Consider the following 24,568-nt stretch of genomic DNA (forward strand, 5'->3'; position numbering starts at 1 on the left):
CATCATTACTACCCAAAATGATCTGCAGATTCAAACTCAAACCTATATAAAAATCCCAACAACGCTTCTGCAGAAATAGAAAAATTCACCCTTAAACTCCTATGGAATCACAGCGGTCCCCAACTGGCCAAGACAATCAAAACAAGAACAATTTGGTGGGTGGTCTCGCACTTCCTGATTTCAAAATTTACTGCAAAGGTACGGTAATAAACATGGTATGATGCTGCCAAAAAGGCAGACATACAGACCAATGGAATAGAGAACCCAGAAATAAACCCTCGTATGTGGCCAAATGATTTTTGACAAGGGTGCCAAGATGACTCAATGGGAAAGGACAGTCTTTCAACAAATGTTGCTTGGAAAACCATATATCCACACGTGAAAGAATGTGGGTAAGCTGAACCCTTACCTCACACCATGTATAAAAACTCAAAATGGATCAAAGACATAAATGTAAGAACTAAAACTATAAAACTCTTAGAAGAAACACTGTTGGAAAAGCTTCAAGACATTGGATTTGGCAATGATTCCTCGGATATGAAACGAAAAAGCACAGGCAACAAAACTAGATAAATTGAACTTAATAAACATTTAAAACTTGGGCAAGAAAGGACACTACCAACAGAATGAAAGGGCAACCCAAAGAGTGGGAGAAAAGATCTGTTAAGTCATGTATCTGATAAGAGCTTAATATCCAGAATATATAAAGAACTCCTACAACTTAAAGAAAACAAAAACAATGAACAATGGATTTGAATTTGTATTTCTCCAAAAAAGATACAACTGGTCCACAAGCTCATGAAAATATGCTCAACATCACTAATAATGAGGGAAATGCAAACCAGTCCCACAATGAGACAGATGCTGCTTTACACCCATTAGGCGGTTCTTATAAAAGAAAGTTTTTTTTGTTTTTTGTTTTTTGAAATCGGAAAACAAGTGTTGGCAAGGATGTGGAGAAATTGGAACACTCGTGCACTACTGGTAGGGATGTAAAATGGTGCAGTCACTCTGGAAATCTATATGGAGGTTCTCCAAAAAATTAAAAATAGAACTACCTTATGTAATCCAGAAATTCCACTTCTGTATATATTCCCCAAATAACTGAAAGCTGGGAGCTGAACAGGTATTTCGACTCCCCCCAAAACAGCCACGTTCATTCCAGCATTATTCACAATAGCCGAACGATGAAAGCAATCCAAGTACCCATCAATGGATGAATGGGGAAAGAAAATGTGATATATACACAAGGCAACGTTATTCAGCCTTAAAAAGGAAGGAAATTCTGTCACACGCTACAACATTATGCCAAGTGAAATAAGCCAGTCACCAAAGAACAAATATCCTGTGATTCTTATGTAAGATTACCACAGTAGTCAAATTCACAGGGACAGAAAGTAGAGGGGTGTTTGCCTGCGGCTGCGGGGGAGGAGGATGGGGAGACAGTGTTTAATGGGAACAGAGTTTTTGTTTGGGATGATAAAAAAAAGTTCTGGAGATGGAAGGGGGTGATGATTGCACAACGATGTGAATGTACTCAGTGCCACTGCACTGTACACATAAAAATGGTTAAAATGGTAAATTCTGTTATACATATTTTACAGTTAAAAAGAAGTCTAACAATCGTACTAACTTTGAAACAGTGATTGGAGAATCAGGGGCATATACCATGTGTGGTTCCCCACACGACCTCTTTCTCTGACCTTCCTTGGTGGCCACATTTGGGGAAGAATGCAGAGGCTCCTGGTCACTGAAGCACTGGGTCAGGACTCCCAACTCCGACTTTCAGGCAGCACTCGGGAGATGCTGGGTCTCCAGTGGGGAACTGAACTCTCTCCTGCCCTGGCTCTTCAGAGGCTGGTTTTCCTAGGAAACAGGGTCAGTGCCTGGGACACAGTGTGGGCGAGCCTGGCATGGAACCCGGGCCCTTCTCACCAGGATACCGATTCCAGACTCCTGACTATCGAGGCTAAGAAACAAATGTTCCCTTCACCCAACCGGCATCCACACGTCCTCGCAACCACCAGCCTCCACGCCAACTCTCCAAGCGCACAAGGGCAACTCAGTGGCTTGTTTCAAATGAGTCCCGACCCCGGCTCGCGAGACCCTGTTGCACAGTGAGGACTGTCAGACAGACAGATGGGCGTCTTCACCATCCAGCCTGACAGCATGATGACACCTGTCATTTTAGATACAGGTTCCTGTCATTTTGCAATCCAAGATGCTTTCTCACAAAAACAGCCAAGTGTTTGTAAAATAACTCATAATTAGCTCCAAAGAAAGAATGGGAGAGGGACTTCCGTGGTGGCGCAGTGGTTAAGAATCCGCCTGCCAATGCAGGGGACATGGGTTCAAGCCCTGGTCCGGGAAGATCCCACATGCCGCGGAGCAACTAAGCCCGTGCGTCACAACTACTGAGCCCACGCGTCACAACTACTGAGCCCGCGTGTCACAACTACTGAGCCCGCGCGCCACAACTACTGAAGCCCATGCACCTAGAGCCCGTGCTCCACAACAAGAGAAGCCACTGCGATGAGAGGCCCACGTACCGCAACCAAGAGTAGCCCCTGCTCGCTGCAACTAGAGAAAGCCCGCACGCGGCAACGAAGACCCAACACAGCCAAAAAATAATAAATTTATGAAGAAAGAAAAAAAAAACAAAAGAAAGAACGGGAGAGTCCAGTCAATTGGGCAAAACCCGGCCCCTCAGCCTCCATCCATGCTCCAGGGTGCAGCCTCGGGGGCCAGAGTCAAGCTGGATGAGGTTTAGGCTGTTCCTCCACGATTGGCTCTGGGACCCTGGACCGCGGAGGAGCTGCTCACGCTGAGCTGCGCTTCTCTGTGCAGTGGAGGGGCTGCGGGCCCACCTATTTCCCAGGACTGGAGACTAGCACAGTGACCTCAAGTTGTAGCCGTTGGTCCCACCCACCCCAAATGTGCTGGCACCCCAGTCTCACGCTTTCGCTGCTTCTAGCACGTTTGTTTACGCCCCCTGGACTGGACTTGTGGTGAGGTTTGGGTGAACTCAGCTGCAGGCTTCACCCTGTGCTAGCCTGGGACACTGGGGTGCAGGGCAGGCCTGGGGGTCGAGGGCCCCGGCCCCAAGGGGGCCTTGCTGTCTGGGCCCTGAGCTGTTCAGAGGCTGTCCTGCTCACTGCACATGTGGTACACTTCCCAAAGGGGCGAGTCCTTTTAAATTCAGAATCGTAACTTTAAAGTCACAACCCCCTCCTCCTCCGTCCTGCCTCAGTTTCTCGTCCTGCTGACAGTACGGCCTGCGCTGGGGAACCGTCCCTCCAGTGTTTTCCAGGGCAGGGCTCTGCTGCTCGGTTCACTCCGTACCTGAGGTGCCGATGGAGGGGCTGCAGGATAAGCTGGCGGAGCTGAGGGCGAGGAGTGGGGCTCCCGGGAACACCGGGAACAGCCCCGCCGCGGATGCAGGTCCGGGATGAGGCCTCTGGGCGTCTCCGCTTCGCACACAGGTTACACAGCAGCAGCCCTGAAACACGTGAACACAGCTGGAAGGGACCAGATCTCTGGGCATCTCTGACGCCACCAGTCAGAACCAGCACTTCTGGTCAGCATCACAGCACATGCCGAGTGGTTCAGACCCAGGTCCCGGCCGAGACCCTGTCTGGACGCCGTGCCCGTCACCGTGGAGCCACACTGGGGCGCAGGCCGCGCTGGCCGGGGGCCGAGGGAACACCTCACAGAAACAACTCATCCTTTTATAAAATATTTATTCTAAAAAAATCACACTGTACAAATTCAGATAGAGCATTCTCAAGGTTCATACTTATAAAAATGTGAACGTAACAGACTGGAGTTAACCAACAAACCTTCGTTGCTTCTTTCTAAATTAAGAAGGAAAAAGGGTTGCTTTGTTCCAAGTACAGTGACGGCAAACGTCCAGAAGGCATCCAAAGAGCCAGCCTGTAAAGGAAGGCTCGCCGCCAGCTCCCCAGTTCTGTTTCCCGGGAGGACTCCGGCTCCGCGCGCAGGGGGCCTCGTCCATCCAGCCGGCTGCTCAGGGAGGCTCCCGAGGCCCGCTACGTACAGCGTAAAAGTTTGTGCTCAGAGAAAAGCCAACACGGTTTCTTCGTAAGTTCCTGTTCTCTAACCAAGTGGGTTTTCTGTACACTTGTTACAAAGTTCTGTACAAAAGCACGAAGCTCCTGGGATGTGTAACTTCTGAAAGTTAAAAACGACGACACAGAAACGTTTTCGACAGTCCAATCTGTACGTTCACACAGAGGGAGGAACTCAATGGAAAAGAATTCACAGACCCCACGCCAGGGAACCCTGGCTTCTTTCAAGGTTACTTTAAAGGCTGTGGGTGCGTCTCGGCCCCCAGCTCGAACGGCCCCACCTTCCCGAGGCTCACCCCCTCCAAGCAGCGGGGACAGGCGCCCTCGCGGCCGAGCTCACAGCCAGGGGTGCCAGGCGGGGTCCATGCGGCACAGGTTGTCCAGGCTGTTGGCGGCGGCCACCAGGGTGTTCACCTTGCTCTCCCCGCCCTCGAACTGGGCAAGGTTGTGCAGGCGGGTCATGATGGCCGTGACGGCCTTCTGCACGAGGGAGACCAGCTGCTGGCTGTCCATGTTCTCGGGCTGCCCGGCGGCCGACAGAGGAGATGACGTGTCCTCCTGCGTCTTTTTGTGCCAAGCGATGATCTCGTCCCGAAGCACGGTTTTCAGGATGCCGTCCACCTGGGTGGGGAGAGGACAGAACGGTCCGCGCTTAACCAACAACAGCCCCGAGGGCGGCTCCCCGGCGAGGGGCTCAGCCGTGGCGGCCGACGGGCCACCGGCCTCAGCCCCCGGGGCCAGGCACCACAGGCACGCCGGTGGGGCCACCGCAGCCAGACACGCGTGATGACACCCGCGGATTCTAAGCTGAAGAAAGAGGGAGGGGGAGGGAGGGCGGGGCCGGCAGCTGCCGCTCCCCCTGGGGTCAGGGGACTGTGGGAACTGGGCCCACAGGGAGGGAGGTGGCGGCCGCAGCAGGAAGGGGAGGAGCGCCGGGGGAGGGGGCTGGAGGAGAAGGGCCGGGGACCCAGAGGCCGGCGGTGGCACTGACATCACCGACAAGATGGCGTGCCCACGACAGACACACCGTGCACAGGTCCTCCCGAACCGCAACGTGGGACCTCAGCCCGTCGTCACCATGAGAGGACGCGGGAGCTTCGTGAGGCAGCAGGGCCGCTTAAAAGTAACTTCGACGGACGGGCTGAGGCTTTTATTCTGTGTTACTTGGCCCCAACAGAATGTGTTTTTAAAGGAGAGTCCCGCACAGCATGGCCTCTCTCTTAGCCTAACGTAAAGGCAGTCACTACACCTGCGCCCAGAGTCTGGAGAAGGCCCAGTTCCCTGCCGTCTGCACCGGCTCAGACTGCACAGAACTGCCGGTGTTGTTCCAAGTCGTAACAGGCCTTTAATATACGGAGGGCCTTCTTCACTCTTTCTAAAGTTTTCAATTAAATGCCACTCTAAGGATTGCCCTGATTGCATAGAAACAATTGTTCTGGAAACAAACGAGAACTGCATATTTCAAGCCTTAAGCCAAAGTGGATAAAAGTGCACTGCTGTTCCCTGCGTAAGAGCAGACTCCTTTCTCAAGAAGGAACCGTAGGGCTCTTTGTTCTCACTCATGTTCATAACAGCTCAGCACTGTTTCCCACAACAGCACCCCACACTGATGGGCATGTGCAACCGAAGATTAAAAAGAGCACAAAGTTCTGGCTCACAGTTAAGAGATTATTCCGTCATGTAAAACCTGTTCTATGGAAGTGTTTTGCGAAAGCAACTGCTGTCTGAAGCCTTCTCTAGACACAGACTGCTTATCTGGGGAAACAACAAACAAATAAATAGTAGTACAGCTGGTCTCAGAAATTAAAAGAAAAAATAAAAGTAAATTGTGTTCCGTCCCCAACTGTGGAGAGAGAGGATCAGGGTGAGAATGAACTGGATTTGAATCCCTGTCTGTCCTCCCCGAGCACAGTGCCGGGCGCAGAGTGTCACAGCCCTGGCGTGGCCAAGGGCATCTGCCACGTGGCATCTCACGGGGGTTCACTATTTGCCTCGCGTGTCATGTCTGTTTAGGGCCCGTCACTGTAGCCCCAGTAAGACAGGCGCCATCCGACACGGACACACCTGCCCTCTTAAGCAGAAAGGTTTGCAAAATGAGAAACTGAAGGTAGCTATACAATGGAGTAAACAAAACCGATACACAGAGGTAGTAGCTGGGGAAATTGTCCAATAGAGGCTTCTAGATTGCTCTTTGTAAACTGGGTTCAGCATCCTAAACACTCACGGACAGAGAACATTTTAAACCCCTTTTCCCCAGTGAATGCAGCGTGAATGCACAGCAGCAACAGCTCTTCCCGCCTCCTGCCTCGTCTGCGGATCAGGGGCTCCCGTGAGCCCACCACGTGCAGTTACCCAGTCTGTGCTCCTCGCAAGACGACCCCTTACCTACCTTGAAGTTGGGCTGGGCGAAGCACCGGGCGACGGCGATCATGGACGCAGTCAGCGGGCCAGAGACACCGATGGTGGTCAGAAACTCAGAGATGTTGGGTGTGAGGCGAAAAGGGACGGGACGGTTGGCATCTAAGTCTCCGGTTGCATCGTTTATATCAAATCGGAAGTAGGCCACGTTCAGCTTGCCGGTGTCCTAAAGTCCAGAAGGAGACGCTTTAGACCCGGCAACAGTAGGACGCAGACCCTGCAGGAGGGCTGGCTGCTCACGGCAGGTTACCTGAGCGATCTGCAGCATCTCGGGGTTGAGTCTATTGAGGTGCAGGACGAACTCCGCAAAGCCGATGAGCGCCAGCTGGACGGTGAACATCTTCCGGAAGGTCCAGTAGTCGGTGGCGTGGGGGAAGGTGTGCAGAGCCCACTCCTTCAGCATGCTGCGTGGCACCATGTTGCCCTGGACCTCCTTGAGGATGTCTCGAAGGACCTGGAAGGACACGTCCCTCCATGACTCTTCCATCCAGCTCTCACACTGTAACTTCCCTCTTGCTTAGCACCGCCTGGGTGAGCTCTGCTGACAAACACACACGCAGCGCCATCTGACTAATCACGAGGACGCACGGAACTGGTCACCGTTTCCCCCCAAGGTTCCGTGTCTCCTGCCGAAGCAACACTGCAGCTCATCTGTCAATAAAAGCCTCAGCTGCATGATGTGTGATGGTCTGTCTCACCAAGAATTTAGGCGATTAGCTGAATAGACTATAGCTCACCAACTACAGACTATACCAGGCCGGTGAACAGAAGATCAGAAGAACAGCTGGATACTCCACAACTAGGAATATTGAAGACAAAAGTTTTATAAACGGAAGGAGCTAGTCTTAAAATGAGATTAGATGTTACACAACACTTTAAACGGAATTCTGCACTGGAAGACTCACAATACTGTTTCAAACATCACGTATTTAGAGATGGTCTCAAAAAAGAGTTCGTTGAGTTAATATGGCTCCTGTTGGACCAACTGGTAAAGGTATACAGGTCTCTTCTGGGCTAAGTCACACCCGTGTGCTCTGAATAACCACTAGTATGCAGGCCGTGAGCAACCAAGAACCATGCGGACTTCCAATCACGCGCTGTTGCTGTTCATTTCATCAGCAAAACGGAAAGAAGCCCTTCTGAGAGAGCAGGCTGAGGACTTCCAATACCTACTGCTCCATAAATGCAACGGGAACACTGGCAAAACCCATCAAAACAAACGTTTCCAGAACTCTGGAAATGAAAGGCTTGCAACAATCTGAGCAACTTTTATTCAAGAAAAAGAAGGCTGCATCTTGGTGAGAACAGTGAGCTTCGTGGCAGTTTAACTGTGCTGTTCCCATCCCTTCCTCCCCAGCTCCACAGTGGGCCTGAAAACCAACAGCCCTGCGTCCTCGGCAGCTGTCAAAGCCAGCAGCCTAACAGCCGCCGGGGCGGGGGCAGAACCAGCGCTGAGCCCAGGAAGGCCCGGACCCCAGGGCACTGCGGGTCACTGGTGGCCTGTCGGCAGCTTCTGGAAAAAACAAACCCCATCTACCGGGCTTGTCTGTTTGAACTCAGAGCACACAGCAAGGCGGCCAGACCAGGGACAAGCTGGGGAGTGAGACGACGTGGGGGCTTTGGAAAGCTCCACCGCGTTCCCGGGAACCCTGAAGGCCAGCCTCACGCTCCTGAGACGCCGCAGAAGGCCCACGCCCTCACTTCTGGTTGACAGTGAGATTCTGCACAAGCAGGCGGCGAAGGCTGCGGCCGAGTGGTGAGCTACCCCCACCCCCCTCCACACACACACACACAGGCCCTCGAAAAAGGCTGGAAACTTACTGCATTTAAGAAAACCTCTGTATGTGACTGGTTCAAGAGGGCAGAGTAGAAGGACGTGCTCTCACTCCCTCTTGCGAGAGCGCCGGAATCACAACTAACTACTGAACGACCATCGACAGGAAGACACTGGAACTCACCAAAAAAGATACCCCACATCCAAAGACACGGGAGAAGCCACAGCGAGACGGCTGGAGGGGCGCAATCACAGTAAAATCAACTCCCGTAACTGCCGGGCGGGTGACTCACAGACTGGAGAACACTTATACCACAGAAGTCCACCCCCTGGAGTGAAGGTTCTGAGCCCCACGTTAGGCTTCCCAACCTGGGGGTCTGGCAACAGGAGGAGGAGTTCCTAGAGAATCAGACTTTGAAGGCTAGTGGGATTTGACTGCAGGACTTCGGCAGGACTGGGGGAAACAGAGACTCCACTCTCGGAGGGCACACACAAAGCAGTGTATGCATCAGAACCCAGGGGAAGGAGCAGTGACCCCAGGGGAGACTGAACCAGACCGACCTGCTAGTGTTGGAGAGTTTCCTGCAGAGGCGGGGTGGGGGGTGGGAGCTGTGGCTCACCCTGGGGACAAGGACACTGACAGCAGAAGTTCTGGGAAGCACTCCTTGGCGTGAGCCCTCCCAGAGTCCGCAATTAGCCCCAGGAAAGAGCCCAGGTAGGCTCCAGTGTTGGGTCACCTCAGGCCAAACAACCAACAGGGAAGGAACCCAGCCCCACCCATCAGCAGTCAAGCAGATTAAAGTTTTACTGAGCTCTGCCCACCAGAGCAACAGTCAGCTCTACCCACCACCAGTCCCTCCCATCAGGAAACGTACACAAGCCTCTTAGATAGCCTCATCCACCAGAGGGCAGACAGCAGAAGCAAGAAGAACTACAATCCTGCAGCCTGTGGAACAAAAACCACATTCACAGAAAGACAGACAAGATGAAAAGGCAGAGGGCGATATACCAGATGCAGGAACAAGATGAAACCCCAGAAAAACAACTAAATGAAGTGGAGATAGGCAACCTTCCAGAAAAAGAATTCAGAATAATGATAGTGAAGATGATCTAGGACCTCGGAAAAAGAAAGGAGGCAAAGATCGAGAAGATGCAAGAAATGTTTAACAAAGACCTAGAAGAATTAAAGAACAAACAAACAGAGATGAACAACACAATAACTGCAATGAAAACTAAACTAGAAGGAATCAACAGCAGAATAACTGAGGCAGAAGAACGGATAAGTGACCTGGAAGACAGAATGGTGGAATTCACTGCCGCAGAACAGAATAAAGAAAAAAGAGTGAAAAGAAATGAAGACAGCCTAAGAGACCTCTGGGACAACATTCGCATTATAGGAGTCCCAGAAGGAGAAGAGAGCGAGAAAGGACCCGAGAAAATATTTGAAGAGATTATAGTCGAAAACTTCCCTAGCATGGGAAAGGAAATAGCCACCCAAGTCCAGGAAGTGCAGAGAGTCCCATACAGGATAAACCCAAGGAGGAACACACCAAGACACACAGTAATCAAATTGACAAAAATTAAAGACAATGAAAAATTACTGAAAGCAGCAAGGGAAAAACGACAAATAACATACAAGGGAACTCCCATAAGGTTAACAGCTGATTTCTCAGCAGAAACTCTACAAGCCAGAAGGGAGTGGCAGGACATATTTAAAGTGATGAAAGGGAAGAACCGACAACCAAGATTACTCTACCCAGCAAGGATCTCATTCAGATTCATTGGAGACATCAAAAGCTTTACAGATAAGCAAAAGCTAAGAGAATTCAGCACCACCAAACCAGCTCTACAACAAATGCTAAAGGAACTTCTCTAAGTGGGAAACACAAGAAAAGGACCTACAAAAACAAACCCAGAACAATTAAGAAAATGGTAATGGGAACATACATACCGACAATTACCTTAAACGTGAATGGATTAAATGCTCCAACCAAAAGACACAGGCTGGCTGAAAGGATACAAAAACAAGACCCATATATATGCCGTTTACAAGAGACCCACTTCAGACCCAGGGACACATTCAGACTGAAGGCGAGGGGAGGGAAAAAGAGATTCCATGCAAATGGAGACCAGAAGAAAGCTGGAGTAGCAATACTCATATCAGATAAAACAGACTTTAAAATAAAGAATGTTACAAGACACAAGGAAGGACACTACAGAATGATCAAAGGATCAATCCAAGAAGATATAACAATTATAAATATATATGCACCAAACAGAAAATTAATAAGGAAACACAAGCTTCAAATGACACAACAGGAGCTTCCCTGGTGGTGCAGTGGTTGAGAGTCCGCCTCCCGATGCAGGGGACACGGGTTCATGACCCGGTTTGGGAAGATCCCACATGCCGCGGAGCGGCTAGGCCCGCGAGCCATGGCCGCTAAGCCTGCGTGTCCGGAGCCTGTGCTCCGCAACAGGAGAGGCCACAAGAGTGAGAGGCCCGTGTACCACAAAAAAAAAAAAAAAGACAATAGACCAGACAGATTTAATAGATATTTATAGGACATTCCATCCAAAAACAGATTACACTTTCTTCTCAAGTGCACATGGAACATTCTCCAGGATAGATCACATCTTGGGTCACAAATCAAGCCTCAGTAAATGTAAAATCGAAAATAAACAATCTAAACTTACACCTGAAGAACTAGAGAAAGAACAAACAAAAACCAAAGTTAGCAGAAGGAAACAAATCATAAAGATGAGAGCAGAAATAAATGAAATAGAAACAAAGAAAACAATAGTAAAGATTAATAAAACTAACAGCTGGTTCTTTGAGAAGATAAACAAAATTGATAAACCATTAGCCAGACTCATCAAGAAAAAGAGGGAGAGGACTCAAATCAATAAAATTAGAAATGAAAAAGGAGAAGTTACAACAGGCACTGCAGAAATACAAAGCATCCTAAGAGACTACTACAAGCAACTCTATGCCAATAAAATGGACAACCTGGAAGAAATGGACAACTTCTTAGAAAGGTATAACCTTCCAGGACTGCACCAGGAAGAAATAGAAAATAAGAACAGATCAATCACAAGTAGTGAAATTGAGACTGTGATTAAAAATCTTCCAACAAACAGAAGTCCAGGACCAGATGGCTTCACAGGTGAATTCTATCAAACATTTAGAGAAGAGCTAACACCCATCCTTCTCAAACTCTTCCAAAACACTGCAGAGGAAGGAACACTCCCAAACTCATTCTATGAGGCCACCATCCCCCTGATACCAAAACCAGACAAAGATACTACAAAAAAAGAAAATTGCAGACCAATATCACTGATGAATATAGATGCAAAAATCCTCAATAAAATACTAGCAAACAGAATCCAACAACACATTAAAAGGATCACACACCATGATCAAGTGGGATTTATCCCAGGAATGCAAGGGTTCTTCAATATATGCAAACCCATCAATGTGATACACCATATTAACAAATTGAAGGATAAAAGCCATATGATCATCTCAATAGATGCAGCAAAAGCTTCTGACAGAATTCAACACCCATTTATGATTAAAACTCTCTAGAAAGTGGGCACTGAGGGAACCTACTTCAATATAATAAAGACCATAAATGACAAACCCACAGCAAACATCATTCTCGAAGGTGAAAAACTGAAAGCATTTCCTCTAAGATCCGGAACAAGACAAAGATGTCCACTCTCACCACTATTATTCAACATAGTTTTGGAAGTTCTAGCCATGGCAATCAGAGAATAAAAAGAAATAAAAGGAATACAAATTGGAAAAAAAGAAGTAAAACTGTCACCGTTTGCAGATGACATGATACTATACATAGAGAATCCTAAAGAATCCACCAGAAAACTACTAGAGCTAATCAATGAATCTGTTAAAGCTGCAGGATACAAAATTAATGCACAGAAATCTCTTGCATTCCTATACACTAATGATGAAAAATCTGAAAGAGAAATTAAGGAAACACTCCCATTTACCACTGCAACAAAAAGAATAAAATACCCAGGAATAAACCTACCTAGGGAGACAAAAGACCTGTATGCAGAAAACTATAAGACACTGATGAAAGAAATTAAAGATGGTACCAACAGATGGAGAGATATACCATGTTCTTGGATTGGAAGAATCAATATTATGAAAATGACTATACTACCCAAAGCAATCTACAGGTTCAATGCAATCCCTATCAAATTACCAATGGCATTTTTTACAGAACTAGAACAAAAAAATCTTAAAATTTGTATGGAGACACAAAAGACCCGAATAGCCAAAGCAGTCTTGAGGGAAAAAAGCGGAGCTGGAGGAATCAAGACTCCCTGACTTCAGACTATACTACAAAGCTACAGTAATCAAGACAATGTGGAACTGGCATAAAAACAGAAATATAGATCAATGGAACAGGATAGAAAGACCAGAGATAAACCCACGCACCTTTGGTCAACGAATCTATGAGAAAGGAGGCAACGATATACAATGGAGAAAAGACAGCCTTCTTCAATAAGTGGTGCTGGGAAAACTGGACAGCTCCATGTAAAAGAATGGAATTTGAACACTCTCTAACACCATACACAAAAATAAACTCAGAACGGATTACAGACCTAAATGTAAGACCAGACACTATAAAACTCTTAGAGGAAAACATAGGACAAACACTCTTTGACATAAATCACAGCAAGATCTTTTTTGATCCACCTCCCAGAGTAATGGAAATAAAACCAAAAATAAACAAATGGGACCTAATGAGACTTAAAAGCTTTTGCACAGCAAAGGAAACCACAAACAAGACGAAAAGACAACCCTCAGAATGGGAGAAAATATTTGCAAACAAATCAACGGACAAAGGATTAATCTCCAAAATATATAAACAGCTCATGCAGCTCAATATTTTAAAAAAACAAACAACCCAATCCAAAAATGGGCAGAAGACCTAAATAGACATTTCTCCAAAGAAGACATACAGATGGCCAAGAAGCACATGAAAAGCTGCTCAACATCACTAATTATTAGAGAAATGCAAATCAAAACTACAATGAGGTATCACCTCACACCAGTTAGAATGGGCATCATCAGAAAATCTACAAACATCAAATGCTGGAGAGGGTGTGGAGAAAAAGGGACCCTCTTGCACTCTTGGTGGGAACGTAAATTGATACAGCCACTATGGAGAACAGTATGGAGGTTCCTTAAAAAACTAAACATAAAATTACCATATGAGCCAGCAATCCCACTACTGGGCATATACCCACGGAAAACCATAATTCAAAAAGACACATGCACCCCAATGTTCGTTGCAGCACTATTTACAATAGCCAGGTCATGGAAGCAACCTAAATGCCCATCGACAGACGAATGGATAAAGAAGATGTGGTACATACATACAATGGAATATTACTCAGCCATAAAAAGGAACGAAATTGGGTCATTTGTAGAGATGTGGATGAATCTAGAGACTGTCATACAGAGTGAAGTAAGTCAGAAAGAGAAAAATGAATAGCGTATATTAACACACATATGTGGAACCTAGAAAAATGGTACAGATGAACCGGTTTGCAGGGCAGAAATTGAGACACAGATGTAGAGAACAAACGTATGGACACCAAGGGTGGAAAATGGCGGGGGCGGGGGTGGTGGTGGTGGTGTGATGAATTGGGAGATTGGGATTGACATATGTACACTAATATGCATAAAATGGATAACTAATAAGAACCTGCTGTATAAAAAAATTAATAAAATTCAAAAATTCAAAACAAAGAAAGAAAAAGAATATCTCTGTAAATGACTGGCTGGCCGCTGGGCTAACTGGGGAGACACCTCAGTGGCTGCATTTGTGTGGGGAGCGGTCAGGTCCTCTAGGGAGAGTTGATGAGTTTGGTTTTGGATATTCCTCAATGGCACCCTGGAGAGAATTAGCCCAGGAAAGTCGCTGAGACAAACAGACAGAAACAACAATGAGCCTTGGGGGGAAGGATGTGATTTCTATAGTTGCCACATTATATTATCCAAAACATCCAGTTTTCAACAGAAAATGATGAGGCATGAAAAGAAGCAGGACAACATGGCCAATACACAGCCAAGAAGGTGAAGTCGCCTCTATCAAGTCACTTACACCCAGAACATATGAAGAATTCTTACAATCAACAATAAAAGACAAATCACCCAATTTAAACTCAAGCAAAGGACCTGAACAGACTTTTCTCCAAAGAAAATATGCAAACAGCCAATTAGCAAATGAAAAAATACTCAGCATCACTGGTTATCAACCAAAATGAGCTAGCACGTCACACCCAGGAGGATGGCTACTATCAGAAAGCCAGACGATGCTAAGCACTGGCAAGACTGTGGAGAAATTAGAACCCTCATATATTGCGGTCACTTTGCAAGACAGTTTGGCAGTTCATCAGAATGTTAAACCTAAGAGTTACCATACAACCCAGCAATTCTACTCCTAGGTACCTATCCAAGAGAAATGAAAACACAGGCCCTCACAAAAGCATGTACACAAATGTTCACAGCAGCATTAATCATAACAATATAAAGAAGCTAGGGTCTATCAACTCATGAACAGATAAATTAAATGTGCTGTATTTATACAAGGGAATAATCAGCAATAAAAAGAAACAAACTACTGACACCGGCTACAAAACAGATAACCTTGAGAACATGCTCAACGGAAGAAGCCAGACATCGAAGACCACGTGTTGTACAATTCCGATCACACGATGCGTCCAGGATGAGCAAATTCACAGAGACAGAAAGATCTGTGGTCACCAGGGGTGGGGACAGAGAAGAAAAGGGAGCGACTAGTAACAGGCACGAAGTTTTTTTCGGGTGATGAAGCGTTTTCCAGATAGACAGTGGTGGTGACTGACTCTGTGAATACTGAAAACATTAAATCGTACATCTTAAAGGGGAAATTTTATGGCATGTGAATAATATCCCAATTATAATACCCAAAGGTGTTATAAAAAACTGCAAAGGATGAAGCAGCAGAGTTAATGGCAAAACGAACTAGGGGACAAAGACTAAGAAGAGGGAACCAAGCTGGGATTATTTGTATCGTCAGCATCTCCAGCCGGCCCAGCAGGACCCTAGCACTGTTTCTACGCTGGACCGGTCATCAGCTCCATCTTTACAAAGCGATAGGGCGGGCATTCTGAGGGAGCCATGTATCTGCAGATAGGAGTTGCTGGCTTCCACACTGTCAAAGGTACATGCAGCCTCAAGAATCCAATCCATTCATCTCTCCCAAACACCCCCAAACTGCCCATGCGCCACAGAGGCCAACCAGAACAGAGGAACCCCACCTGCTTCACCGGCGAGCAGATGGAGGCTTACGCCAGACCCTGCGCCCCGAGCACGGCCGTGGCGGGTGAAACGAGCACCTGTGGGCTCCACCCTCCTAAACCAAGTCCTCCGGGACCCAGACTAACGTAGGCCAGTCCCCGGGAGAACAGAGGCAAGTCACAGCTCCCAGCTCTGGGGTGTCTCTCCTAGAAACTGCGAGGCCCTCTCGGGAAACACAGGAAGGACGCCAGAGGCATCCAGAGAACGGCCCAAAGGGCTGCCTCTTGGTGACGCAGACAATTCTGGATAAAACCTTCTCATCCAGGGGCCACCCCTGCCCTGCTACCCATCAAGGGCAGGAACCTGCAGGTGGAGAGGGGCCTTCGTCCACCTGGCGGGAGCAGCCGAGAGCCGTCCAGGACTCAGCGGGGGGCACTGTACTGCCAGCCTGGGCGACAAAAACAGGCGGCCCGACGTGTTTCAGGGTTCCCCACTTTCTGTATCTTAGAATGTACACGTGGTACCGAGACTGTGTGGTACCTCAAGGCCCTGCAGCAAACCAGACAAAGGCGAGGGAGACAGACGTGGGGAGACAGCCTCCCATCACCTAGACCTGGTTTGTTGGCCAAGTGAACCTGCCATGAAGTTACTTTTAAAATTCTGATACCTGGGCTTCTCTGCAAGTGCGGGTAGAGGACTACGAGGCTCTGCAAGGTTGAAACGCGCCTCTCTGTCCTCTTACAACAAATGGTCTGCAGCAAATGCCCCTTCACCAAGGCCCATGGCCACCTCACCGGTCCAACTGGATCCCCTGCCCGGCCCCGGTGCCCCCACACCTGGTGGCTGGCCTGCGTCCCACGCGCCTGCACGGTGGCCAGGCGGTCATAGTAGCGGGAGATGGGGTTGTCGTGCTCGATGCCCTTCTTGGCACAGCGCTGCTTGTAGATCTCCACCAGGGAGAGTGAGGATGGGTTGTCCTCCACCAGGCGCATCTGCGGGGACACGGCCACCACACGCGGGACTGAGGAGAGAGGGGAGAGACGGGCAGATGAGAGCGGGGCCCACAGGCCAGCGCTGGGGCAGAGGCGCGGGGCGAAGCCGGGAGAGCCCGGTCACACAGCGTGGTGGCCTCAGCCCACGGCCTGAGGCTCTGTCCAGCAGGGTCAGAGCCCAAGCTGCCCGTGACCTGCGTTTAAGGCACGGGTGACCAGGAAGGCCTCACTAGGCAACCTCACGAGAACAAGGAGGCTGTGCTGCCAAGTGCTCTGGAGCCGAGCGGCCAGCTCTGAGCCGAGTCTGCCAGCATGCGGGGTTGGGGGCGGCGGGCACATGATGCCTCTGACTTCTAATCGAGAGTTGATTCGGTCAAACACCAGTTAAAGCATGGCTACTGGTCCGTTGCCACGGCTTCAACCCATGAAGAAATTCCTAGAGGACTCCAGGGGACGTACATGGACCACCACCATCTGGAGCTAACCAGGAGCTTGCTTCTTTGGAAGCAGCAAAGAACAACCAATTAGCACAGCTGGGACCAACACGGTAGATCATGTTACATACATGTGAAAATGCACACAGCTTTCTATAGACCTGTTTTTTAAAAAAATATACTTCTTATTTTGGGGATGTTGAACTTACGGGCAAGAGACTTTAGGTCAGAATAGGCTGGATCACAAGTCAGCTAGCAGAAGGAAGTTCCATGTAGGATGAGATAATATGCGTTGCAATGGGCTCCCGAACTGGGGATTAATGCTGTTACAACAACAGTTCCCTCCTCTGGGTGGGATTACAGGCAGCTCATCTACACCCCTTACTACAGGCTCCCGATTCACCCACAACAACTCGGTTCTGGGAAGACCTCACTCGAGGTCGCTGGTTGCTGCCTGCCTGAGATTTCTGTGGCCAGCCCGGGGCTCCCTGACTCCCAGGCAGCACCTCAGGCGGTGCCCACACACGGCAGGCCGTGTCCCGGAGCAGACCCGAAACCGCACTTAAAAGCTGCCACGTGCCGGGAGCACGTGCCCAGCAAGTCCTCTGCTCGGCCAGGTGTCGCCAGAGCCTGGGAAGACCCCCGGGGAAGTGAAGAGGGCCGTGTGCACGGGCCCGGGGCCTCCTCCTCCAGACAAGTCCTCGTTAGGGGGCCCCAGGGGTGGAGGTGTCCCCTCCCTCCAGGAGCAGGGCCCGCGCGGGCACCAGCTCCCAGCCTAGGGCCTGCCCCCGCCGGGCGGGGCTCCGAGACCCGCAGCCGCTGACACAGACGGCACAGGCTGCGGGTGTTGCCGAGCAGCCCCCGGGCAGCGCTGGCACCTGTGAAGAACAAGTGCCTCTTGGTGGTTTCCTTCCTCTTTTCCAAGCAGGGGTTGAGCAGGCGGAGCAGCTGCAGCACGCGCTCCTCCCGCCGCGACTCGGTCAGGCAGGCGTCGTTCATGACCAGGTACGGGTAGATCTTTCCGTTGTGCCCGCGGATGTACAGCCTCCGGGCTGCCGTGTTGTGCTTCTGCACAATCTCCACCCGGGGCATAAACCTGCCGGCAGGAGTGGACAATCAGACGCCAGCGCCCCGAGCCCCAACCTCCAACCCTTTCCTTTGAGAAGAAAATGGAGCTCTACAGAAGCGGCCATCGGAACCGTCATGGAAAACGGACTGTACGACGGCGGCGGTTTGTCATCTACACGCCACCTCGCTGCGACAAGGTACAGGTCGCGCCACAGCATCGGAGGGAAAACCAGAGGAGGAAGAGAAGGCGAAGCTGAAGTTTCAAACAGGCACGCTGAGGGTCCAGCCTCGGCAGCCAGAGACGGGCGCCAACCGGCCCAGGAGTCCAGCAGCCACGAGGGCGCGGGCCCCACTGGCTGGCGCTGGGGCAGAGGGACAGGCGCCCGAGGAGCGAGCGTGGGCCGTGGGCCTCTGAGCACTGACGGCAGGAGGGGGAGGGGGCAGCCAGGACGCGTCAGGTTTGGAGGAAACACCTGACCATTAAGGGTCACCCCTTCACAGCTCACTTTACATCTTAAATGAGATGCAACTTGCTTCGCTCTGGTAAATTTGACCATTGTCCGATTCTTTTGAATCCTGTGCTTTAAGAGTTTACAGAAGGCTGCGAAACTATACTTTGTCAAGTTCCATGGGGATTCGGAAAGGGTTCTTTTGAGAGCAAACACAAGCCTGACTCAAACAAGACACTGAACCCAGGGGTTAGTCCTAGAGTAACACTGTGTCCTCTCCCGTTTCGGGGGAAGGAGTGCAGAGGGGAGGGAATTACAATGTGACCCGCTGGCAGGTCTGCCTGGGGGTCTGCTGGGGAAGGTTTTGGTGATCCCGGGCCAGGTCAGGCTCACTCACCGAGCGATCTTGATGTAGTAATGTGTCGGCTTTGGCATCAGAAATTCCCCAGGAATTTCTACCTCAGCTGTCTGTGCTGAGAAATTGCTCAAAAACCGGCACTTTTCTTCTATGAGGAAGAATTTTGGAAGTTGCTTGGTTTTAGCCTCCAGAATTTTGATCCACTTTTTCAGTTTAGAAATAAGATTATGAAGCTTCATGGAACCTGGAACACTGAAGTCAAAATCTGCAAAATAAAATATAATTAGAAACATTTTTAGTCATTTGGGCTATTTCTAATTCACTACAAAAACCACAGCTCAGGGCTTCCCTGGTGGCGCAGTGGTTGAGAGTCCGCCTGCCGATGCGGGGAACGCGGGTTCGTGCCCCGGTCCGGGAAGATCCCACATGCCGCGGAGCGGCTGGGCCCGTGAGCCACAGCTGCTGAGCCTGCGCGTCCGGAGCCTGTGCTCCGCAACGGGAGAGGCCACAACAGTGAGAGGCCCGCGTACAATCAATCAATCAATAAATCAATAAACCACACCAACACATCTCACATCTAGTCTGCAGCAAAGCACTGTAAGTCACAGGACGGATATAAATAGCAGGGACCCTCAAGGATTAAGTTAAACAAGGTAGCGCACGTTAAGGCCCTCGGCACAGCACGCGGCTACTCCAGCAGTTCTAATCATCACGCCCCTGCGTGACTTCAACCGTGGATAGGGTCATCAGTTTTATGAAAGTCAACGTTTTTTTTTTTTTTTTAAATTACATTTATTTATTTTTGGCCGCATTGGGTCTTCATTGCTGCACACAGGCTTTCTCTAGTTGCGGCGAGCGGGGGCTACTCTTTGTCGCAGTGCAGGGGTTTCTCATTGCAGTGGCTTCTCTTGTCGTGGAGCATGGGCTCCAGATGCGTGGGCTTCAGTAGTTGTGGCACGCAGGCTCCGTAGCTGTGGCGCACGGGCTTAGTTGCTCCGCGGCACGTGGGATCTTCCCGGACCAGGGCTCGAACCCGTGTCCCCTGCATTGGCAGGCGGATTCTTAACCATTGTGCCACCAGGGAAGCCCCTGAAAGTCGATGTACTTTTACTGTGAGGGTTTTTTTTTCACAGCATTTCTCTGGTTTCCCTTTAACTCTAGCATGACTTCACACGAGCAGGTGGCTGGAGAGGTCCCCATGCGCCAACACGAGGAGGCAGGCTTCCACCCAGGCTCCCCGGCAGAGCTACGGCAGAGGTCAACCCAGCCAGGACGCAGGCAGCTACACACAGGGGTTGCTCCTTCTCAGCTCTGGATCAGGAAGGCGTTACCAAGCTCAGGCCTGACATTCACGTAATGGATTTTTGTTTGTTACTTTTCGTTAACTTTTATTTTGAAATGAATATAGATTCACAGGAGTGCAAAGAAATGTACAGGGAGGGCCGCACACCCCTTTCCGAAACCAAGGCATCGGCATAACCACCAGGGCCGATTCAGATACGTGTCCTGTGTGTGTGCGCACGTGCATGTGTGTCTCCATGAGATGCCATGTAGGGAGCGCCAAACCAGCACCGTGACCAAGATGCTCACCGTCCATCACCACAGACGCCCCGATGCCTCTCGAGACACAGCCACCTCCTCCCCGCATCCCTGACACCTGGCTACCACTACTCCGGTCTCCATCTTGATTATTATGTTATTTCACAAGTATTTCGTAATTAAGCAGCATGCAGCAGGAATCCTTTTGAGATTGGCTTTTTGCAGTCAGCGTCATTTCTTTGAGGTTCACCTAAGTTGCTGTTATCTCCTCTTTATTTGCTTTATATGAGGATGGAAATACCACACGTTGTGTATCTGTTCTCCTTAGAGGGGCATCTGGGTGGACTTCAGTTTGGAGCTATTACAAATAAAGTGGCTATCAACACTCGGGTATAAGTTTTTGCTCGTAAATAAGTCTTCTCTGGGATAAATTTAATGTACTGTTTTGAACTTCCTTCTACCTCCTTACAGACTTGGAGCTAGTAGCCAATGCATGCAATGTTGCTGGAGATGGAGGGGCAACCCTCCTCCACTCTCTAGACCAGAACACAGTGCTAAAACGCAGAGACGGTCCTCCCTGGGGGCACATGACGAGAGGCGTTGGACAGCTCTTGATTTACGTATCTGAAACTCGCTACACGTTGTGGTGGGTCAGAGCCTCATAGCTGTCCTTCTTTCAAGTTTCAGTGTTTGTCATTTTTTTCACATCAGAATCCGGATGATCTGTTCCACTTCTAATTCTCTATTTCAGACCACATTCGATTTAATGATCTAGACATTTTAAGATAAAGGTACACTAAATATCACTTCTTTTAAGTAATATATGATGGCTTCCATGGAACTTTCATCTCAGACTCTTCCTTTTTCAGAGGATGACAGACCACACAAGCACGAGCTCCCGGGGATGCAGCCGTGCCCGTGTGCACACTGGGGGGACGAGGGTCCTTACGACAGATGAGGATTTGGGCTGAGGGAGACGGGACCATTCACCTCGGATCATGCAGAAAGAGGTGGGGCTCCCGTGGGCCCAGGGAAATGCGTGAACCTGAACTGGGGACAGGATTAGAAACACAACCTCCTTATCATCTTGCCACCAGAATCCACTACAGGCCTGAACCTCACCTGTCACCTCGGGCCCTGCACCATTGGGTCTTACTGCCTCACTTTACCCTGTTGGGTTTTCCCACGAAAACCAAGCAGGAGGAGGGACGGGGGAGCAGAAGCAGGTGTGTCCTGAAACCCTGTGTCTAACCTGACAGGGAGCCCGGTGCTCTGGCCCTGAAACCTTGACCTTTCACCGGAGGGAAGGGCGTGCAGTACCCCGGCGGGGAATGTCAGTTTCCCTGTGATCCAGAGTCTGTATTTTAAACGGTCTGACCAGCTCGCCCAGCACTGCGCTCATGCAAACGAACGGATGTGCTTAACTTAGACACTAAGACGGAGGAAAAGCGCTGAGCGGGAGCTCCCTTGGATCAGGACTCACCGGTTGTGAACTGGCCCTTCAGCTTCTGGAAGACAGGGTCCTGCGCGGTGGCCTGTGCGCGCCGGGCCAGGGACTCGGAGGCCGCGCTGGAGAACATGGTCGAGACGTTGGACACGTTCTCCAGACCCACCCCGAACGTGCTCACCAGCTTCTTGACGAAGTTGAGAGTATGGGGCGTAATCTTGGCATCCGACACTGCTCCGCTTTTCTCAAATGCGACAGAGTAGCACTTCGCCAGGCCCTGCTGGAGCTGCCTGAGAACCTGGGGGAGAGAGACCCGAGGCAGCTCGCACAACAGAGCTCCCATTCGGGCAACCCACCCACCAACCAAAAAGCACCTGCCCCGCCCACCCGGCCCCACCACCGACAAAGCTCTTCTCGGCACCTGGCACACAGCAGGCATCGGCACCAGGCTGTGTGGAACCGGGGGGCTGCCCGGACACTCATGCCGTGAGCTGGGTTCTTAACAATGAGAAGCAACTGTCCTGAACATTTAAAAAAAAAAAAAAAAAAAAAGACCCAAGACCCCACTTTTTGCGTCATACACATACCTTTCTGTTGAGCAACCAAGGAAAAAACCCTATTTTCAGATCACCTCAGTGTATACTCTGCACACACACAAGATAACACAGTACTACCGAGGGGCCTCGGGGCCAACCCGACAAATATCTGGGCAACCAAGGCTGATTATTCTATCACCGCCACGAAGGTTGTGGCCTGAGAACCAGCTCCCAGCTCCTGGAGGCGAGTGGCCGGTGAGTGCGCCCTGCCCACACCACCGCTGCTCCCTGGTCAGTGACTGAGCTCATACACGCGAACACAATAAGCATTTTAAGGCCAGAAATGGCTTCCTCAATCTCGCCTTCTTTTGAAGTCTTCTGCGTCCAATATTAAGGCAGCACCAGTGTGCAGACACGAAGTATCTGCTGTTCCGCCGTTCAATCCAACAACAAACACACACACAACCCGGCAGGCGGTCTCAAGAGAACACGGCCATGAAAGCATTCCAAATGAATTCATCCCCTCGGCAGGATGCCGGCACCCCCGAGACCACACCACATACCTCCTCGTGCCAGTTTTCCCGGAACCAGACCATCTGATCGACGATGCCTTCCAGGGAAGACAGCAGGGTCGGGTGCAGCTCCCGCTGCATGTGCATGATTCGGCTGCAGCGCCACATGGGGGCCGTGGCTCTTATGGGCCCTGGATCTGATGCAGAATGGGACTGGTTACCCACTGAACTTGGCTGCTGCTGTCCAGAATCTGAGAGCAACACACACAACGCCAATGTCAGCGCCAAACTGACCGATGGGAGAGTCGGTGCTCTAAGGACCCACCGGCCAAAGGAACGCTGGTTCCTGCCGGCGTGGGACACATCCCGGGGCGCTTCCCAGGGGCTGTGTGGGAGGCGCCCTGACTCTGAGGAGAGGGCGCTGCGGAGAGCGCGGCCCCTACAACTGGGCTTCCAGTGGTTCCAGAAGGCGTATGTGTTGAGAGAGAAAGCAGGTATGGCAGCACGTAACTGGTGGGTCTGGGTGAGGGTGTGCAGGCTTCACTGGACACTCTAACTTCAGTGGAAGTTTGAACATTTTTTTAAATGTCTGGCACAACATTTCAAAATTCATTCCTCGTATTACAGCTCAGAGAGTCTAGAAGTAGTTAACAAGTCAGCCTACATGTTTTCATCTAGGTAAGCCAAACCACATGTATAAAATGACGTCTCTGAAAAATACAGTCACTCGCTATATAAGAAATATGTTGTAGGGGCTTCCCTGATGGCGCAGTGGTTAAGAATCCACCTGCCAATGCAGAGGACACGCGTTTGAGCCCTGGTCCGGGAAGATCCCACATGCCGCGGAGCCCGTGCGCCACAACATACTGCGCCTGTGCTCTAGAGACCGTGAGGCACAACTACTGAGCCTGTGTGCCACAACTACTGAAGCCTGCATGCCCAGAGCCCATGCTCCGCAACAAGAGAAGCACCACAATGAGAAGACTGCACGCTGCCAAGAAGAGTAGCCCCCACCCGCCGCCAACTAGAGAAGGCCCGCGCGTAGCAAGCAAGACCCAATGCAGCCAGAAATAAATAAATAAATATGTTTTTTAAAAAAGGAAAAAAGAAAAAAATACGTTGTAGAACCTCCTTTGCTCATTTTTTTAACTTCAGCTCTCTTGGAATAAAAAAATCTTAACTTTCAAATGACCAAACACGAATCTACCCAGGCGCCCAGGAGGTTGGAGCTAACACGCTGTGCAGTCCTCACCCAGCCCGCGCAGGACCAGGAGATGCTGCCACTGTCCAGTGGATGGAGTCACCTTCCCAGAAAGACCCTGGCCTCGCAGCATAAATGTCTACATATTAAAAACGTGGTAAAGCAAGTAACTGTGGTGTTTACAAAGCACCATGCTTAGTGGGTAACTGAAACCATAAAATTATTTCTTTACGCACCAGAGCTATTCAATACAGATTAAAAACCTCTATTTTGAGCACATTTTTACATTTGCTGAGATTGATTTCTATGCCGATTCCCCTGACAGCTGAAGATGTTCCTTATAACACCATAACTGACGTTTATACTGTTTACCAGGATGCATTTATAACTAATCAGGCAAGTTCAACTTTATAATTATCTACACCTAAAAATTT

General features: G+C 49.8%; 1 protein-coding gene across 11 annotated transcripts in view; it reads right to left on the reverse strand.

The window, feature by feature from the left end:
* Nucleotides 1–3,723: 3,723 nt before the first annotated feature.
* TRRAP (transformation/transcription domain associated protein) overlaps nt 3,724–24,568 on the reverse strand; it is a 110,481-nt gene continuing 89,636 nt past the window's right edge. For 6 of the 11 annotated variants that reach the window (XM_067012268.1, XM_067012275.1, XM_067012272.1 and 3 more), the window contains 8 exons: nt 22,985–23,184; nt 21,922–22,183; nt 18,939–19,164; nt 17,903–18,120; nt 16,435–16,619; nt 6,757–6,960; nt 6,478–6,672; nt 3,724–4,709 (listed from right to left, as the gene is read on the reverse strand). In XM_067012268.1, coding sequence (XP_066868369.1) covers nt 4,425–4,709; nt 6,478–6,672; nt 6,757–6,960; nt 16,435–16,619; nt 17,903–18,120; nt 18,939–19,164; nt 21,922–22,183; nt 22,985–23,184 — 1,775 coding nt within the window. In that variant the 3' untranslated portion in view covers nt 3,724–4,424. Of the gene's footprint in view, nt 4,710–6,477; nt 6,673–6,756; nt 6,961–6,992; nt 7,045–16,434; nt 16,620–17,902; nt 18,121–18,938; nt 19,165–21,921; nt 22,184–22,984; nt 23,185–24,568 lie in introns of those variants that run through there. The other 5 variants (XM_067012274.1, XM_067012273.1, XM_067012271.1 and 2 more) reach the window with 3 other exon arrangements.

Source organism: Kogia breviceps, chromosome 14, assembly GCF_026419965.1.
Source record: "Kogia breviceps isolate mKogBre1 chromosome 14, mKogBre1 haplotype 1, whole genome shotgun sequence".
Classification (NCBI taxonomy): Eukaryota; Metazoa; Chordata; class Mammalia; order Artiodactyla; family Physeteridae; genus Kogia; species Kogia breviceps.